The sequence below is a fragment of the Neolamprologus multifasciatus genome, chromosome 20, assembly GCF_963576455.1.
Source record: "Neolamprologus multifasciatus chromosome 20, fNeoMul1.2, whole genome shotgun sequence".
Classification (NCBI taxonomy): domain Eukaryota; kingdom Metazoa; phylum Chordata; class Actinopteri; order Cichliformes; family Cichlidae; genus Neolamprologus; species Neolamprologus multifasciatus.
The window spans coordinates 18,750,083-18,768,918 of NC_140458.1; the positions used below are offsets into that span (position 1 = coordinate 18,750,083).

Below are 18,836 nucleotides of genomic sequence, written 5' to 3' on the forward strand. Positions count from 1 at the left end.
TTCCCCTGTGACCTTGAATTAACCCTAACCCTTAAGGAAATGAATGAACTGATGGATCAGTAGTTCAAACCTACAGTTTACTGGTCTTGACAAAGTTAGTTGTTCTGTCTCATATAACTATAACAATAACTAGGCAGCATCCAATGCAATACAACTACTTGGATGCATGTATGTAACTTTGCATAAACAAAACATTTATTCAGTCACTTTTTATTCAAACAAATTGAAATATAGTAATACTTACTTTCCAGAGTTATAGACTTCAGCTGTGTCAAACAAGTTGATTCCATTCTCGTATGCTATTGTCATGAGTTCTTCTGCCACCTTCAGAAGAGAAACATAATAATGATAAAGATAAGCAGCTGCTGCACAATTATATTTAGGAACATTTTTACCTTAGTCAACGCTTGATAAATATTAGCTTACACTACATAATCCCTCGCTTAAAAATGATGACTTACATTATTTGAAAGAAAAAATAATAATAAACGAAAATGTATTAGATTACTACCACCATATTTTGCAAGTTTGCAACTGTAGCAAACCTATTAGTGCCTTTTTCAAATACATTTTAGAGTTTTAAATTTGTCATTATCATCCTATTAAGTTTATTCTCCAAGTCTGGAACCTTGCAAAAGGGATTTGGTTCAGATATGTTGGAAGAAAGGTTGTTGATTTTGGTGATTTCTTGCTCTAAGTGAAGAACAATCTGAAACAGATTGTAAAGTTAACTCATTTAAAAATCAGTTCAGCTTTGGTGTGTCTATTGTAATTTCTGTACTATTTATCAGCCTTATTGTGAGGCATTAGTATCTCTCTTGGTCCCTAGTACACCCTCTCTATGAAAAACAAAAAAACAAAAGAACCTCAAGTACCTCCTAAAACAGTTTTTCGGATGCTTCAGAAAAGCTTCTCTCTGTGCTATGTTTACTAGGCTCCTGCTAACCACAAGTTTATCCTCCAAGAAATTATTCCTCAGCCAACTCCTACTTTGCATTCAGGAGACAGGACACTGAATCGGGGTGGACCCTGAATCCTCCCTTAGTTATGCTGCAGTAGCCTAGGCTGCTGCGGGGTTACCAGGAATGGACTGAGCATTCTTCGTTATTTACCAACTGTTAATTTGAATTTAATCATTAGCTATTATTAATCTGTGTCTCTCTTCCACAGTGTATCTTTTCTCTTGTCTCCTCAGATTGTTGGGATTTTTCTCTGTATTATTTTAGGGTCTTGCAGTGACTGCTGTTCTGATTTGGCACTGTATAAATTAGGTTTATGCATAGGTTCAATAAGGACACCTATGCATTCATCTGCCTGCTTTCCTGGGTTTTTGGTGCTAATTTATTCTTTGCTTCACAATCACTTTCCTGAGTATTAATTTTTCTATGTCAATAAATCATGTTCAGTTCTTCCAAATATTATCTCCAAATTTAATCACTGAACCGAATCTCCAGTGGCGCTACTTTCTTACTTTCTCCAGTACACTTACTTTTGCTTGTGACACTTGTAAACATTATTCCCCTGTGTAGTAATTCCTTGCCATACGTTTATTTTTCTAATAGAAACAAACTTGAGAATTTGTTTTCTTTATTCATATAGCAAAGTAGAACAATAGTAATTTGTCAGAAATTTACAGTGGCTGGGAAGTGCAAATCACATTTACAACATCAACAAAAAAATAACATTTCCGAAAACACTTTTACATAAAAAAAATAAATAAAAAAATTGACAACAAAATAACATTTCAGAAAACACTTTTACATAAAAACAACAAATAAAAAATGTACAACAAAATAACATCTCAGAAAACACTTTAACAAGTCCGCAACAATTTAACAAGTGGCTCTTGATGGAAAGGATTTGTCTGAAATAGGGCTTTGGAGCGTGATGTCACGAAAGGGGGCGTGGGCAGGATTTTTGGTTGAGGCGCCATGTTTCTGGGCCAAACAAAGCGCAAGTGAAAGAGGAGCCAAAGCACACGGATAACACCAGCTATGGTTCGTACTTGCTGTGCGGTCAGTTGTAATGTTAGATCGCACAACACCGGCAAGGGAATAAGCTTGAAAAAGGTTTATCTTTTCATTCTTTCCCCACCTGGAAGCAACATGAGGCAGCTCATGCATCGGATGTTACCAAAAGAAGGCGTCTAGTCTGGATAGCAGCTGTGAGACGAGCTGATATCCAGTTCTCTTCCATCTCCAAATATCTGTTGGTGTGCTCCAGACATTTTCATTCCGGTAAGCTCTAAATATGTTCATATCACTCTTTATCCGGTCTTTAAGTCTGACGTCACTAGCCGTGTTTGGGCTCAAACTCCGCTGCAGGTCCAAAAATCAAACGATCACTGTGGCATCACTGAGAGTTGAAAAACAATCTAAAGTCTTTCATTTGTAATAAAATGATCAGCGTTCCGCTCTACCAGGTGTAACAATTGAGTTTATCATCCAGGCATCCATGAAAACGAAACAGAATTCATGACATTTAACGGAGTTAGAAATTAGCAGGAAGTTTTGGAAACAAATTCAAACGTACAGCTCTGCTCTCACTTCCAACATAAATGAAGACAGAAAACTAAACAGCAGTGACGTTTGTAGGGTTACTGAAGTTTGGCTAGCTGGTATATAACGATGTGCTACGTGACCGCTAGCAACACAGCTGTGTGAGCACAGCGCTAACTTTTTTCCACTTGATGAAAGTTAAAGTGAGGATTCTCGGTGGTCAGGAACAAATGTAATCTCATTGCAGGTTGCTGTAAATGGACTAAACTTCAGCCACGAAAACAACTAAGATAATTCATCCACAAGGATGAATAGGTTAGTCAATCATATGCTGCTGCATGGGGTGGGCTGTAGCTACATCGTAAGGTTTTAAAAACTGAGCTTTAAAATGATTAGCGGTAATAAAAGCCAAGGGAGGCCAACAGTGATCACTGACTGTTTTTAGGAGCTTTTTGAGATTAAATTGAATAAAATACAAAACATTAAACATGTTAACAACACAAAAGCCATATTAAACGCAGACTACTTTAGGCCCAGAAGCAGGATTCATCACGCCACCACTTAAAGACCGGATAGCCTATTAGTTTTATTTTCGATGCACTCTGAGGTCATAGCAAATTAGAACAAACATCATAATGAGTAATTTTGCAGAACTATGTTCTATTTATAGAGCTACTAATTATTTGGCATTATTGCAAGCAAACCAGCGTATGAAATGGATAAAACACATTGTGACTGGGTTCCAGCGCTACACAAGGGGCACTCCGAAATCCCTGCTTCAAACATACCACCATGCCAATCAGATTACTTATTCCATGTGAGGGTGAAGAGGTGACCCTTCTGGATAAGATGGTGAAGGTTTGCTGCGTGCGTTTTGGTGAACAGTGTGGTAGTAAAACCAGGGAAAAAATACAGTAAATTAATTAGTGTTAGTAGTGGGTGATATCATGTATATGCTGTCATGATTTTGTGTAAACATTTTGTCAATTGTAAACTATAAATGACATGGATTCTACATGGTAACTGATGTGATGTTCTATAAAGTGGTTTTAATAAAAATAAAAAAGGCAAAAATTAGTTTGTTTCTTTATTCAACTTTTGAACAGTGGTACTCAGTCAGTACATATTCAGTAAATGCAAATTATTTACATGGCAGTGCACTTCAGCCATAAATCTAGACCCCTAGAACATTATGGGTCATTCCCACATCCCACAGCTTTACTGTGTTCCAGCAAAGTATCCAATAGCAGTGACAACCTTTCAATACGGATGATCTGTTTATGTTTTGACCGAGAGCCGTTTTTTGGGCAGCAGAAGAGAAGTCTATCTTATGGCCAACCTCTGGCTGTATCTTGTAGTGATGTGTTGGTCGCGAATAAATAAAATAAGCCGGGTCTTTGACGTGAACGACGCGAGCTGGCTCCTAATCGCCAGCCGTGGGGTTTTTTTTTCCTTCTCTCACCCTCTCTCTCGCACTTCTTTCCGCTTCACTCCGCATGCGAGCCTTGTGCTTTGCGCTGGGAGAAGGGAGGAGTGGCGTTAGTTACACTCGCAGTAGCACAGGAACAGAGCAGGAGGGAGAGAGAGAAAGAGAGCCAGGGACAACAACGTTGTAATCATCCACAACTATTTTCAGTTGCAGATGATAAAGGATTTAGAAAGTTTATTCATGCATATGACAGAGAATGTGCATCTTCTTTTTGTTTTCATATTTTAATTTATATTTAATTGTGTTGTGGTTTTTTAACTCCGCCATTGCCTGGTCCCAAGTCCAGGATGAGAAAGGAGGAGGGTTGGGCGTGGGGCTAGCAACCCCACCTTTTAAAAATAAGCCATGCTACAGAAACTGCAACAACAACAAATACATCCCAACAACTGCCTGGACGGGAAGACTCCTCTTCAGCGGGGCTCATGGCGCATGCAGGTGAAAGCCTTCGGGAAGCCAGCTCGCCGACAAGTCTTCTTACAACCAAGACCAGGATAGGGACCTGGAACATCAGAACTCTGTATGAAAGTGGCAAGTCAGCACAGGTGGCCAGTGAGATGAGAAGATCAAGGTTCTCGGACTATGTGAGACCCGATGGAATGGAAGCGGCCAGACCAGACTGTCTTCAGGGGAAACCATAATCTACTCCGGGCACGAGGACGCGGACCACAATCACACCCAAGGAGTTGTCCTACTGTTGGCGCCAGAGGCTACGAGGGTGCTGATGGCATGGGAACCCGTCTCACCAAGACTTATGATAGCCAGGTTCAACTCCAAGGGCAGGAAGATCACCATCATTCAATGCTATGCACCCACTAAGGCAGCACAAGCAGAAGAAAAAGAAGATTTTTACAGTTCCTTGCAATCCCTTTTTGACTGGACTCCACGAAGAGACATAAAGATTGTCATGGGCGACTTGAACGCGAAGGTGGGAGGCGACAACACAGACAGAGAACTCATCATGGGCAGACACGGCATAGGCACCTGCAACGAGAACGGAGAGCTGCTCACAGACTTCTGTTGCTTCAATGACCTAGTCATAGGTGGCACCATCTACCCACACAGGACGATCCATAAGACCACTTGGACTTCACCAGATGGGACGACTGACAACCAGATCGACCACTTCACCATCGACCGCAAATGGAGACGAAGTATGCTGGACGTCAGAGTAAGGCGTGGCGCAGATGCAGCCTCACACCATCAGCTGCTAGTGGCAACACTGAAGACCAAGCTGAGATCCATCTGTGACTCTTCAGGAAGGCCACACCATAAGTTCAACATACAGTTTTTGAAAGACGTCAAGAAAGCAAAAGAGTTCAACTGGGAAGTCAGGAACAGTTTCGAGGCGTTGGGGGATCTGGTCGAAGAGACAATAGAGAACCACACCTGATCGTCATGGACTGGATTATGAGAAGAACCACAGAGTGCAGCAACAGTGGACCCTCACCAAACAGCTGGAGGACCTGGATTTTGCAGACGACATCAGCCTTCTGTCCCATAAGCAGCAACATGCACAGTCCAAGCTTACCCGGCTCGCTGAGGAGGCAGAAAAGATTGGCCTGATGATCAATGTCAGAAAAACGAAGGTGATGCGGTTGAACAACCGACAAGAACATCCACTGCAACTACAGGGAGTAGGCTTGGTGGAAACCAACCGCTTCGTCTACCTAGGAAGTAGTGATGGGATTTCCGGCTGTTTTTATAGATTCGGCTCTTTCGCTCTTTCGAACCGGCTCTTGAGGTTGTTTTGTTGCTTTAATTAATTTATTATTAACAATAATATTAAATTATGCACAAAAGGAATTACTAAAGTAAAAAAAAGTGGTTTTATTTATATATGTTTATATATAAATATATGCGGTGGCCCCTAGAGACAAAACACGTACAAACTCCAAAACACATTTCTAGCATGAACTGAACTTCCAAAGCAGAGCTACTAGATCACTTAAATTACACAATTGAAAGCATGTTTATGTATTTATACACAGGCACTCATATATATTCAAATAATTTAAAAACAATGTTCATTTACCTGTTACTACCACACACCAAATCCGGTCGTTGGTACTTGCTGGCTTGTGTAGCCACTAGGTAACAAAAGCTCAACACTGCGCCCAGCGTCCTGGAGCACTTCTGTTGTCTTTTGTACGTGTTTTGAGTTTTTATGTGCTTCTGAGTTTTTACGTGCTTCGGAGTTTGTATGTGTTTTTACATGTTTTGGAGTTTTTACGTGTTTTGGAGTTTGTACGTGTTTTTACGTGTTTTGGAGTTTGTACGTGCTTCAGAGTTTGTACGTGATTTGAAGTTTGTATGTGCTTTGTCTCTAGGGGCCACCGTAAATATACTTTTATTTATTCACTCCACATAAAATGTAATAAATAAATCATATAATACAAAAATCAACTTTTAACTATTTAAATTTTCAGCTTTTTCCTTTTACAAATTTAAAGTGAAACAACACAAAACACTGCAAACCACAACACAATTAAATATAAATTAAAATATGAAAACAAAAATAACATGCATATTCTCTGTCATATGGGCCCGCATGAATAAACTTTCTGAATTCTTTATCATCTGCAACTGAAAATAGTTGTGGATGATTACTATACCTTTCTAATGTGACGTTGTTGTCCCTGGCGTTCTTTCTCTCCCTCTGGCTCTGTTCCTGTGCTACTGAGTGTAACTACCGCCCCTCCCCCCTCTGCCCAGCGTAAAGCACAAGGCTCGCGTGCTGAGTGAAGCAGAAAAAAAGTGCGAGAGAGAGGCTGAGAGAAGGAAAAAAAAACAAACACGTGACGGCTCGCGATAAGGAGCCGGCTTGTATCGTTCACGTCAAAGAGCCGGCTCTAAGAGCCATTTCGTTCGCGAACGACCCATCACTACTAGGAAGCATAGTCAACAGCGACGGCGGCGCAGATGAAGACGTTAGGAGCCGGATTACCAAAGCAAGGCTTGCATTCAACACCCTGCGACCCATCTGGAACTCCAAAGCCTTATGTCAGCACAGCAAGATCTGCACCTTCAACAGCAATGTGAAAGCAGTCCTTCTGTATGGGTCCGAGACGTGGCGGGTGACCAAGACCACTACCAGCAAGATACAGATTTTCATCAACAAGTGCTTGCGACTCATCCTCAACATCAGATGGCCTGAGAAGATCTCAAACACAGACCTGTGGAAGAGAACCAGCCAGAACCCGGTTGGTCAAGACATCAAGAAGAGAAAATGGGGCTGGATAGGCCACACACTTCGAAAACCACTCGACAACGTCGCAAGGCAAGCACTGGACTGGAACCCACAAGGGAAAAGGAAAGTGGGGAGACCGAAACAGACGTGGAGAAGATCTGTCGAGAGCGAAGTGAAGGCCGTCGGAGTGACATGGACCCAGCTAAAGAGAGCAGCCCAGAACAGAGTCCGTTGGCGTGGTGTTGTTGCGGACCTATGCTCCCCCAGGAGTCAACAGGAAAATTGATTGTGTTGTGGTTTGCAGTGTTTTGTGTTGTTTCACTTTAAATTTGTTTAAAAGGAAAAAGCTGAAAATTTAAATAGTTAAAAGTTGAAATGTGAATGGTTGGTTTTTGTATTATATGATTTATTTATTACATTTTATGTGGAGTGAATAAATAAAAGTATATTTACGGTGGCTCCTAGAGACAAAGCACTTACCAACTTCAAAACACGTACGAACTCTGAAGCACGTACAAACCCTGAAGCACGTACAAACTCCAAAACACGTAAAAAGTCCATAGCACGTACAAACGCCAAAGCACGTAAAAACTCAGAAGCACGTAAAAACTCAGAAGCACATAAAAACTCAGAAGAACGTAAAAATTCCAAAACACGTACAAAAGACAAAAGAAGTGGTCCAGAATGCTACATGCAGTGTTGAGCTTTTGTTACTTAGTGGCTACACAAGCCAGCAAGTACCAACGACTGGATTTAGTGTGTGGTAGTAACAGGTAAATTAACATTTTTTTAAATTATTTGATTATATATATGTGCTTGTGTATAAATACACAAACAATACGCATATGCTTTCAATTGTGTAATTTAAGTGATCTAGGTAATATGAGGAATTAGAGATATATTTTGCTGCTATTGTTAATCATAATCATCATTACCATTGCATAATGGTAATTATAATAATACAATAATTATTATATATTATAATAATATAATGATACAATCTGCAGTACTGATATTGTATTCAGATGTTTAAACATATTGGTACCCAATTAGCCTTTATTACAGGTGCAGTTATAACCACTCTAAACTGTTGAGTTGAATCTATAATCTTAAATGCTTTTGAATGCTTGTTATAATCTGAAATGTGTATGTGCTGGCCTTCTGTCTGGTGGAAAAGGTTACAAGTTTCAGCTGGTGAGGTGAGAGGTGAAACTGAATGCATTTCATGCTGACACACACTCACACATTAGATAGACTCATTTATAGGTGAGAGGTTAATCATGTTTGCTTGTAACTCTATAATTGTCTCTGTGAAAGAGGAATAGTTTCTAGCTGTCTCTGCAAAAAGAGGAACAGTTTCTTGCAGGGTGTGGGTCTGGTGTTCCAGACGGGAAGTGAAAGTCAGAATGTTGACAGGAAGCATCTGCTGTGGAGACGGAGACAATGTTATTTTAAACTGTGTTAAGTCATTGTGGTTTTGAAACCTATGTATGAACTGTATCTGAGTGACGTTTAGGGGGCGTAGTAAATTTAAGCCCTGAAAGGTATAAAACACCTGCTTATGCTCTGTAAGTCGGGGATCGGCGCTGTGTGCGTACAGTGGCGGTCTTCCCACGCGTGTCATCTACTCACTGAAATTACTGGTGAATGTCTGTTTTGATTTTGGTGAAAATCTCATGAGAATTGTGGTTGAAGTAATGATGATGAAGTTTATAAGTAAAAGTACTGGGTTCGAGTCCCAAGGAAAAGGAAAAGGAAAACAGTGAAAGTGAGTTCGAGGCTCACGTAGGATTTAGGGAATTTGGTCATTTTATGGGTTCGAGTCCCAAATTGGTAAGACAGGTTGGACCTGGGTCAGTCATACACTTGTTTTGGGTGTGGACTGTTGTTTAAAGTATTATAAATTACTTGAGAATGGTGGTTAGAGGCCACTAGGAGGCGCATTTCTCGGAGGTGACTCTCCCTCCTGGCCAAGGACGCTCGGCCTTGACCTATCGGCGAATAGGGATAGTACGGTTGGCAACCGGGGAGAACTTGGGAACCTCCAAAATAGCTAGGAGTTCGAGTCTCCTGACCATTTGGAACGGTAGTCTGCGCTTTTTTGGCCAGCAGAAGTTGGACTTCGGGCGTGTAACTTTAACTTAAAACTTCGGGGTAAGCCTTGGCTGTGAAATGCCAAAAATAGAGCTTCAGGCAAAGTTTGGGTTGGTTGACGCTTTTAAATTGAGTTAGGGATGTTAGAGATTAGGCCAGAAACAGTTCGAGGCTGATACTGGTGAATTGATTGCAAAAAAGTGATAGAGTTTATCCGCTGGGCGGTTAGGTTAAATTTGCCGAAATTGTGTAGGTGCTAAAAGGCCTAAAAATCTGTGCAGTTGTAAATATAAGACGTCTGTGTATTATAAATAAGAGATCTCTGTGTGAAAGGAGGCTGAGTCTGTGCTGGAGCTATTTTTAGACTGTGTGTGTGAATGTGAAAATGCAAATTAGTAAGCAGTGAACTGCTTAAACCATAGTTGGTTTTACAAATACTGCTGCAAACATTGTTGAAGGCGTGTGTTTAAGACGCCATTTAGGTTTATTAGAGGGCTATAAATAAAGTTTTGAGTTGCCGTAGTGGATGTATAGTAATTGACTGAGTTTGGATATATATAAATAGATTGAGTGCATTGTATATGCTTAAGACTAACATATTACTTTCAGTAGTAACCTTTCTTCAGCAATAAATGCTGGTGTGTTTTATGTTTTTTAATTTCTTGTGTGTGCTGTGAGAATTAATAGAGGTTTCAATTTTTCTTTGACTTGCTCTTTCTGATTATGAAAAGCATGTCTAAAATACTCTTAGGAAAGCGTATTTTGAGTTATATTCCTCAGCTTCTGTCACAGTTTAAGGGTGTGAATGCTGTGAGAAGCAGGTTTTGAGTGATTGGGTGTGATTTGTACAAAAATAATAAGTAAGGAAAACACTAGGAAAGTGGATAGTAGAGTGAGTGAAAAAGTGGAAGTGTGAGTGAAAAGGCGGTGTGTGTGTGTGAGACGATTCCTGATGTCTGAAAGAGCTCTGTTGAGCACGCTGAAGACTGATGTGAATGCTGACAAATGCAAAGAATTTAGTATAGTTAAAAGTGTGTGCGTGAAATAAGGGTGCATTGTTTTTAGATCAAGAATTAGTAGAACTAAAGAGTTTTGATTAGGCTGTAAAATAGGAAAGAGGAACAGAAAATATGGCTGCATGTGTGACAGGAAATGGTGTGTGACATGCCCATAAAAGGAACTGACTGTGACAAGTGAGCACCCAGAGAGAGAAACAGACGAGTTAAACTCTAGGCAGATGAAGCAAATGGAGGTTTTAAGAAAAGAAATGAAAAGGATATTAACTGTATGCTTTAGTGTGTCAAAGAGGTGGACTTCTCTCAACCTGGAATCTTGAGTACAGCGGCAAAACCATAGATTAACAGAATTGGGAATAACAGGCCAGGTTTTGGCTTTAAATTTTATAGCTTGACCTCTCACTTTGTCCCCATACTGAAAAGAAGCTCAAAGGACAGTTAAACTCCTGATGAAGACCGACAGAACATCGTGGACTTGAAGAATTAACAGCAGGCAAAAGACAGTGTAACTGAAACCACACTGACGACACCAGCAGCATGTAAGAAAAGCACGTGATGCAACATGTACTGTGAATTACAGGCTGGGCAGTTGAACAGTGGGATATAGAACTGTGGGAAAGCACTGGACACTGATTTTCAGATTTGCCATGCTTGGAGCAATCTTGAAAGAGACGACTTAAAGTATCAACAGAGAAGCAGAAACCACGTGATGAAAACATGCATGGTGAACTGCAGGCTGGTAAGAACAGTGTGACATCACTGTCTGAAGGCACGGAATGTGATATTTTGCCAGGCTGTGACTTGATCTAAAAGGAAAATACTGAAAGGATCAACGGAGAAGAAACAGAGAAGCAGCAAACAGTTGACTTGGGACTAAAGTGGCTGGAGATTTCAAGACAACACAGGACACTGTGAAGAGAAGGACGGAGACCGGTGAGAGGTGAAGCCCAGATGAGTTCGACTGCGAGAATACAGGGTATAATTGGGTTGAAATTGAAGCCTGAACTCATGATGATTTAGAGATGTCCCCCAGATCACAACAAAGAGGTAAACAGAAAATAGGAAAACACACATACGCAAATTGTTACATGTGAAATTATTTTTGGAAAGAATCAGAAGTGAGATAGTTTGAATGCAGAACTCAGTGAAAAGATGCATGAATTAAGCCTGATTATAACATACATTTTCAATGAAGAAACACCTTACACTCACTGAACATTAACATGAATACATAAAATGCAATGAAGAACATGCTTACATACATGACATAAGTTGGTATTTCTGACCAGAGAAGAAACGGGTAGTTTAAGTACTCATGATAATAATGAAATGTCTCAGTTGTGTTATTTTCAGGGGCAAAGCAGACCTGGATCAATTTTCCACATGCAGTGGTCGGAAGAAAGTTATAGGTTAACATCACTGGACATGTTAAGGCAAGTTTCTGGTTGAATTGTTCACAGCACCTGAGTCCCTGAACCTCACAAGCAAGCTCTGACCTATGGCTGAGGACCAGGAATGCTGTTATTTCAGGTGGGAAATTAAAATTTGGGTTAGGAAATTGGGGAAAGAGAAAACTGACTGTTTAAGTGGAGAATTGTGAAGGAGTCGGAAACACTGCAAAAAGCAACATATGCAAAATCACATACACAAGCAGAAAATGCATTAACCTTACAAGGACAAGCTCATGAAGATTAATGCATAGACATTGATTTAACCTGGCTAAGAACATAAACATATGCAATGAAAATCAGCTTGCTACTTGTATGAGTGTTAAAATGGTGTGAATGTTTGATAAAATACACTTAGAGCTTGAGGATGAGGAATAACTCAAAGAAGCTATATGACAGAGGGAGTGAGTTATGGAAAAAGAAAAGAAAAGGGATTAAAGTAGGTTTTATAAGAGTGACTTGGGAGTACTCTTGTACTGATTGATCAAAGCAAGTGATTGGTATAGAAAGAAAATGAAAGTGATTCAATAAGGTGGTAATGTTTAAACATGTATTTCTCTTGTTACGGCAACTTCTTGAGATATGACTCAGTATGCAAATTAGCTGGAGTGAGTGGTGACGAAGAGGCTTCCTGTGTGTCTGTGTGTGACTGAGGTTTTCAATTGAGGAAACAGAGCAGTGACTGAGGAGGATTACTTGGTGAAATAGAATAGTAAAATAACAGGTTTTGTTGTATTGGGTTTATATCTTATGCTGAATCTAACTATGTTTCAGTGCTTAAAGGGGGCGATTATTGTGTGCAAATTGTGTGGTTTTAACAAGATTTTCGGTGTATTGAGGAGGTGAAATTATGTGAGTTGACCTGGGAGTGTCAGGACCCTGGTGGCAAAACTTTTGTGTGTTTAAGATTTTTGAGGTTGTTGTTGTGGTGATGGGTTGATTCTGTCAGTTAGGTTTGGGTTGTTTTTGTTTTTTATTTTTAATAGAGGGAGTTGTATTAAACATGGACATGTCTAAGAGGGGCCCATTATTTTTGTAACAGTGCACTTAGAGAAAACCTGTCAGGTGATTTTGTTTTGCGTTTTGATGAGCTAATAATCAGCTCTCTTTTTCTCATTTTCGTTCTAAGCAGGCCTGCAACAGTGAATAACAGCGCTGACAAATTCTCGGGAGAGCAAATATAAGGTGGGCTTTCCAGATTACAATTGGCTGAGGAGAAGGCTACCTGTGGGGACCTAATCAGGTCGTAAGTCCCTGTCTAAAAGGATTGTAGCGATTCAATCCAGTCCAAAAGCATAAAGAGCTATTTTCTTAAAAACAAAATAAGACAAATGAATGAGCTCATGTTGCTGAGGGTGGAGAATCTGATTACTTGCGCGGGAGTCTCCACTATCAGCAAAAACCTGGTGTGAATGCATGTGAGTGAATTTGTGTGACTGGACCAAAGTTGGGATGACTAACTTTTTTTCTTTTTTAATTTCCTAAGCTTGGGTGAAGCATTTAGTTTGACACATGGGATGTGTCAAAAAAGGGGGGATTTAAGGTTTGAAATAGGTTTTAGGATCATTTTATGACTTTTGGAGTTTTTTGATAATTTAGATATGCTATGCTAAAACTGAAGCAGAAATTGTTATTTTTATGTTAAGGTTAAAGGATTAAAGTGAACTGAATCCTGTTTAGAAGATAAAATGCCGGTGTTTATAAGAAGCAGTGTACAAAACTTAAAGGGAAACTGTGGTAATAAAAGATAACATATGGGGAAACTAGTGAAGATTGTAGGAGTAGAAAATGTTTGATTTCTTTTTTGATTTCTAGAAGAAGTGGTTATAATGTAGGCTTACACATACAGACATTACATAGATTTATTTTTAGGATAGAGGAGAGAGCTTATACGTAGAAATGATATTTACACATTGCATTTTGGTGCTTATTAAAGAGTTGTGGCTCAGTCTATTAATGAAGGTCAAAAGCTTTGTTTGGCGCGAATGTCCAGGCAATTTATTGTGAAAAGAGGCTTAGAGCATAAAGGGGCGCACATGCTTACAAACACATAGAATCCATAAACCTGAAATTCATTTAGCTTATAACTGAATCTGCCTGAAAGAGGAGAAACTTGTTGATATAATTTGGGCCATTAACAAAAGAGGCCACTGTAGAGGTTAACTCTAGTTTATAGAGGAGCGAAATGAAATAAAGATGCTATATCAACAACAGGTCATAACACAGGAAATATCAGTTTTAAAATGAAGTTAGTGTTAACACAGGTTGTTTCTGGGCAGCGTTTAGCTATGATGAAATTTACGCATGAGTAATTGCTTATATGTTTAAACTTAATTGATTAAAATGGTTGTTTTCTTTTTGATCTTTCAGTGGAATAGGCGCTTATAATGATTTTCTTGTGATCTATTGTGAAAGGTGACTTTTAGGGTAGAGTGGAGGCACTTGCAGCAGCGACAGTTTGTGTACAGGATGTTGATGATCAGATAAGGGAGAATAGAGCAAGCAACAGGAAACATATGCAGGGTCGTGAAAGCAGCGCTTTAAGAGTGTCAAAATGATGAGTACGGAGATGAGTAACGTTGAAGAATATGTATAAATAATAGTTAATAAGTCAAAAGATAATTAGGTTCATGCTTTTGATTAACGAGTCCCAGACATAATATGTTGAACCAAGTTTGAATAAAGAGAACAACTGATGAACATGATAAGTTAGGGAGGCGTAGGAAAAGGTGTTTTGTTCCTTTGCAGGAGATCTCGGCGACCACAGGGGGTGAGGATCCTGGAGGCCCGAGACCTGACGTACCACAAGAGAGGGACCCAGAAAAACCTAATCTCACGCATGGACTGTTCTTAAGGGGGAGCTGACGTTTATTACTGGACCACTTAGATGACATGAGGTTGTTGTCTGATTTGCTGAGCCACAAGACTGCTAGAGAGGGTCAGAGCAATGACACAAATAAGTGTGGTGACCCTATTTTTTAAGGAAAAAGGGTCACCAAGAGAGGGAATGTGAGGAATTAGAGATATATTTTGCTGCTATTGTTAATCATAATCATCATTACCATTGCATTAATAATACAATCTGCAGTATTGATATTGTATTCAGATGTTTAAACATATTGGTACCCAATTAGCCTTTATTACAGGTGCAGTTATAACCACTCTAAACTGTTGAGTTGAATCTATAATCTTAAATGCTTTTGAATGCTTGTTATAATCTGAAATGTGTACGTGCTGGCCTTCTGTCTGGTGGAAAAGGTTACAAGTTTCAGCTGGTGAGGTGAGAGGTGAAACTGAATGCATTTCATGCTGACACACACACACTCACACATTAGATAGACTCATTTATAGGTGAGAGGTTAATCATGTTTGCTTGTAACTCTATAATTGTCTCTGTGAAAGAGGAATAGTTTCTAGCTGTCTCTGCAAAAAGAGGAACAGTTTCTTGCAGGGTGTGGGTCTGGTGTTCCAGACGGGAAGTGAAAGTCAGAATGTTGACAGGAAGCATCTGCTGTGGAGACGGAGACAATGTTATTTTAAACTGTGTTAAGTCATTGTGGTTTCGAAACCTATGTATGAACTGTATCTGAGTGACGTTTAGGGGGCGTAGTAAATTTAAGCCCTGAAAGGTATAAAACACCTGCTTATGCTCTGTAAATCGGGGATCGGCGCTGTCTGCGTACAGTGGCGGTCTTCCCACGCGTGTCATTAAAATCATCGTTTGACTCCACCCGGCCGGACCAGTGTTGTTATTAGAAAGTTCATTACCTCCTGTATCCCTCCTCAATATTGAACCTAACAGTAGCTCTGTTTTGGAAGTTCAGTTAACGTTAGAAATGTGTTTTGGAGTTTGTACGTGTTTTGTCTCTAGGGGCCACCGCATATATTTATATATAAACATATATAAATAAAACTACTTTTTTTTACAGTAGTAATTCCTTTTGTGCATAATTTTATATTATTGTTAATAATAAATTAATTAAAGCAACAAAACAACCTGAAGAGCCGGTTTGGAGCCGAAAGAGCTGGCTCTTTTTAGTGAGCCGAGCTGAAAGAGCCGGTTCTCTAAAAAGAGCCGGAAATCCCATCAATATTATCTTGGTCATGTTACCAGGCAAAACCCAGTATGCAGGTTCATCTGTCACAGTCCTTGTGCCACGGATCCGCACTGTTGCTTTTACTTTAAACAGAAGAGCAGCGACATGGGTGCAGGTCTCCACGACTCCGGCCATACAGGTGCAGTGGGCGGCTTCAACCTTCCCTGTGATGCTCACAATGACCCATGGCTGCAATGCTGGTTCATTCAGTCTTTGAGAGTGCAGTATCTGAAACAAACAAAGTTAATTTAAAGACAAGGACTTTAATGAGCCAAGGCCGCCATAAATGTGTTTTATCTACTTTCTAATCCATTTATCATAAATGTAACAAAGTGTTTAGAAAGTTAGCACATACATGTAATTTTTCATGTTTTTTATGTATCCATCCATAGAACGCTGCATGTTATATTCCAAATCTGCCTGTTGTCTTTCAGAAACCTGCCTGCAGAAAATGAACCTAAAGTATGTAATGCAAGGATGTAATCACTTTCAAGATGGAGAAAGCACAAAGTTCGACTTTGGTCGTATCCAAATTCATGGGCTGCATTCTCCTGAGGCCGCATTTGTAGACCGATTACGTTACAGCGACGCGCCGAAGGCTGTCCAAATTCGTAGACTCCTCCGAATGCAGCCAACAAATGCGTCCTCCTTTTCCTCGAATTTGAAGGATGGGTCGGGTGTGTCCTTCGTGGCCCACCATATCCCAGAATTCATAGCGCGGCCCAGCCAAACTCCAGTTTCCAACAATGGCGGCCGCTACTAAGTTTTAAAATTACTCATACTAATTTTTCTGGGTCACAAAATAAACTTTTAACATATTTTCAGGCAAGAAAGTAGCTCTGTAAACATTAAATATCTGCTCGGTTTATTAAGATATCGCATATTTGCAAAAGTGCTTCGACTTTTTCGGAGACGTCTGCTACCGACCAGCTCAATAGCTAGCCGGGAGCTCGACGGTCACTGATGCGGCCGAGAACGGCACAACTCCCGGCACATCATTTTCAGATCACCGCAGAGTTTCGCTACTCAGGTTAAACGTAATATATAAGTCACTTAGACAACCTAAAAATGTTATTGTTGGGCTTTTTTCAGTGTTTTGTTTGTTCGTGAGTAAATCGGTTTGGCTGAGATTAAAGTTATTAGATTAGATTAGATAAAATAAAACTTTATTAATCCCACGGGTGGGTTCCTCCTTGGTTTTTACACAGCTGAATAAACGTCAAACAGAAAACTGATTAAACAGAAGTGTGAGACAGTCGAGAATTTACACCAGTGTCCTGTTATATTTTAGATAGCAAGGAGCAGACGGCTGAGTTTATTAAACTCCACCGAGACAGCGGTGACGCTAATCAAAAGGCTAGACCGTCCAATTTCCCCAGCTGTTTACTTCCGGCCTACCCGACCTTCTGAGGACCCGGCCCACGTAGACCGCGAAGGCCGGGTCATCAGGAGGATGCAGCCCATGAATTTGGACACGACCTTTAAGTGACAAATATGGACACGTAATATGATAAGGAGATTCTGCAGGTCATTAATCAATGTATAAAACTAAAATAAAATGTATTTTTAGTGACACAGGACACAAATGTGGAAGCAAGATATATAATTAGGATTATTTATAATAAATATGAATAAATAATTGCAATTTCTTTAACCATTGAGAATAACTAAATCCTTCAGGACAATGTCACATCAGTGCACTGAACTCACTATGGCTACGTTCACACTGCAGGTCTTAATGCTCAATTCTGATTTTTGATCAAATCCAATTTTTTTGTCTGCTTGTTCACACTACAAATAAAATGTGACAGAAAATGCACTCCTGTGTGAACCCTCAAAGCGGCCTGCATGCGCAAAAGCAGACGTCACACACAACGCGCTCTGTTCAGACCCAGACCAAACAGTATTGTTTGACTGATGGACCTTAATATAAAGACTTGCTTCGGACTTTACGTCCCCCAGTTTTGCTTTAAGTTATTTTGTTATTTACATATTGCCTAATAATTATCCTTATTGCCCTGTTAGAGAGTCGAGGGGTTCAAAGGATAGTTGCAGATTTCTGTCAGAATCTGCAGATTATACAGTATAAATAAAATGTTCACATTGTCTTCCCAACAATTTCACTAACATCTACACGGGATGGACAGGAAGAGTTCGCGATGTCTTCTCGGGCACTTCTCCGGTGCTGATAATTGGCGTCTGTTTTGTGTCAGTGATGTAAAAGACAGATTTAATGCGACATGACCATTCAAACAGCAGTCGCTTTCTAAAACATCAGATATGTATCGGATTCAGTACCACATACGAAAGTGACCCAGATCGGATTTGAAAATATCGGATTTGTGCTGTCAGGAGAAAATTGTATATAGTGTGATCAGCTTCATGAAATGTGTTCTTTTATTGATCATTAAGCAAATGTCTACGTGACTTTTGACATGAACTCTTGTGTGATAAACAACTAACAGCTTCCTCTTTCTGTAAGAACATGCAGACTTAGAAAAGGGGAACCTCAGCTCTGAGTTTTTAGAATAACTCTGTTATCTTTGTACACACACACACACACAGACACGAGCTTGTATAAATAAAGAACGCAGACGGTGATACAGCGCGAGTCTGTGAGTGCCTCCTGCAAGGAAGAGCGCTCTGTGACTGTCCTCGCGAGTAAAAGACAACTGCAGTGTTTGTATTTTCTAACTCAGGTGTCTCAGCTGAAGAACTGCGGGGCGATTTTTAGAAATCCCCTGTCATGTGCTTTTCACACTGTCATACTATGATCGGATATGGGTCGCATAGGCTCAAAAAAGTCGGATTTGATGCGCTTTCGTGTGCAGTGTGAACGTAGCCTATGTTATCCCTCTAAAGCTGGGCATACACTGTGCGATTTTTTCAGTCATGCGATTCAGCTCTTGCTCAAACTGTACGATTGACTCGCAGGGGTTAGAAGTTCGTAGGTCACGATGCAGGGTCTCACACTATACGGCCCGATACTCTGATGCGACCCGAGTGC

General features: G+C 40.1%; 1 protein-coding gene and 1 long non-coding RNA gene across 4 annotated transcripts in view; both read right to left on the minus strand.

The window, feature by feature from the left end:
• Positions 1–18,836, minus strand: part of LOC146494798 (uncharacterized) — a 142,961-nt gene that overhangs the window by 21,743 nt on the left and 102,382 nt on the right. The gene's annotated exons all lie outside the window — the stretch shown is intronic.
• LOC146494797 (voltage-gated potassium channel subunit beta-1-like) overlaps positions 1–18,836 on the minus strand; it is a 137,410-nt gene that overhangs the window by 21,743 nt on the left and 96,831 nt on the right. For all 3 annotated transcript variants that reach the window (XR_014871423.1, XR_014871424.1, XM_085145098.1), the window contains exon 5: positions 245–324. Coding sequence is in view for 1 of the 3 variants with exons in the window: in XM_085145098.1 (XP_085001224.1) it covers positions 245–324 (80 nt within the window). In the remaining 2 variants the exon portion in view is untranslated. The remainder of the gene's footprint in view (positions 1–244; positions 325–18,836) is intronic.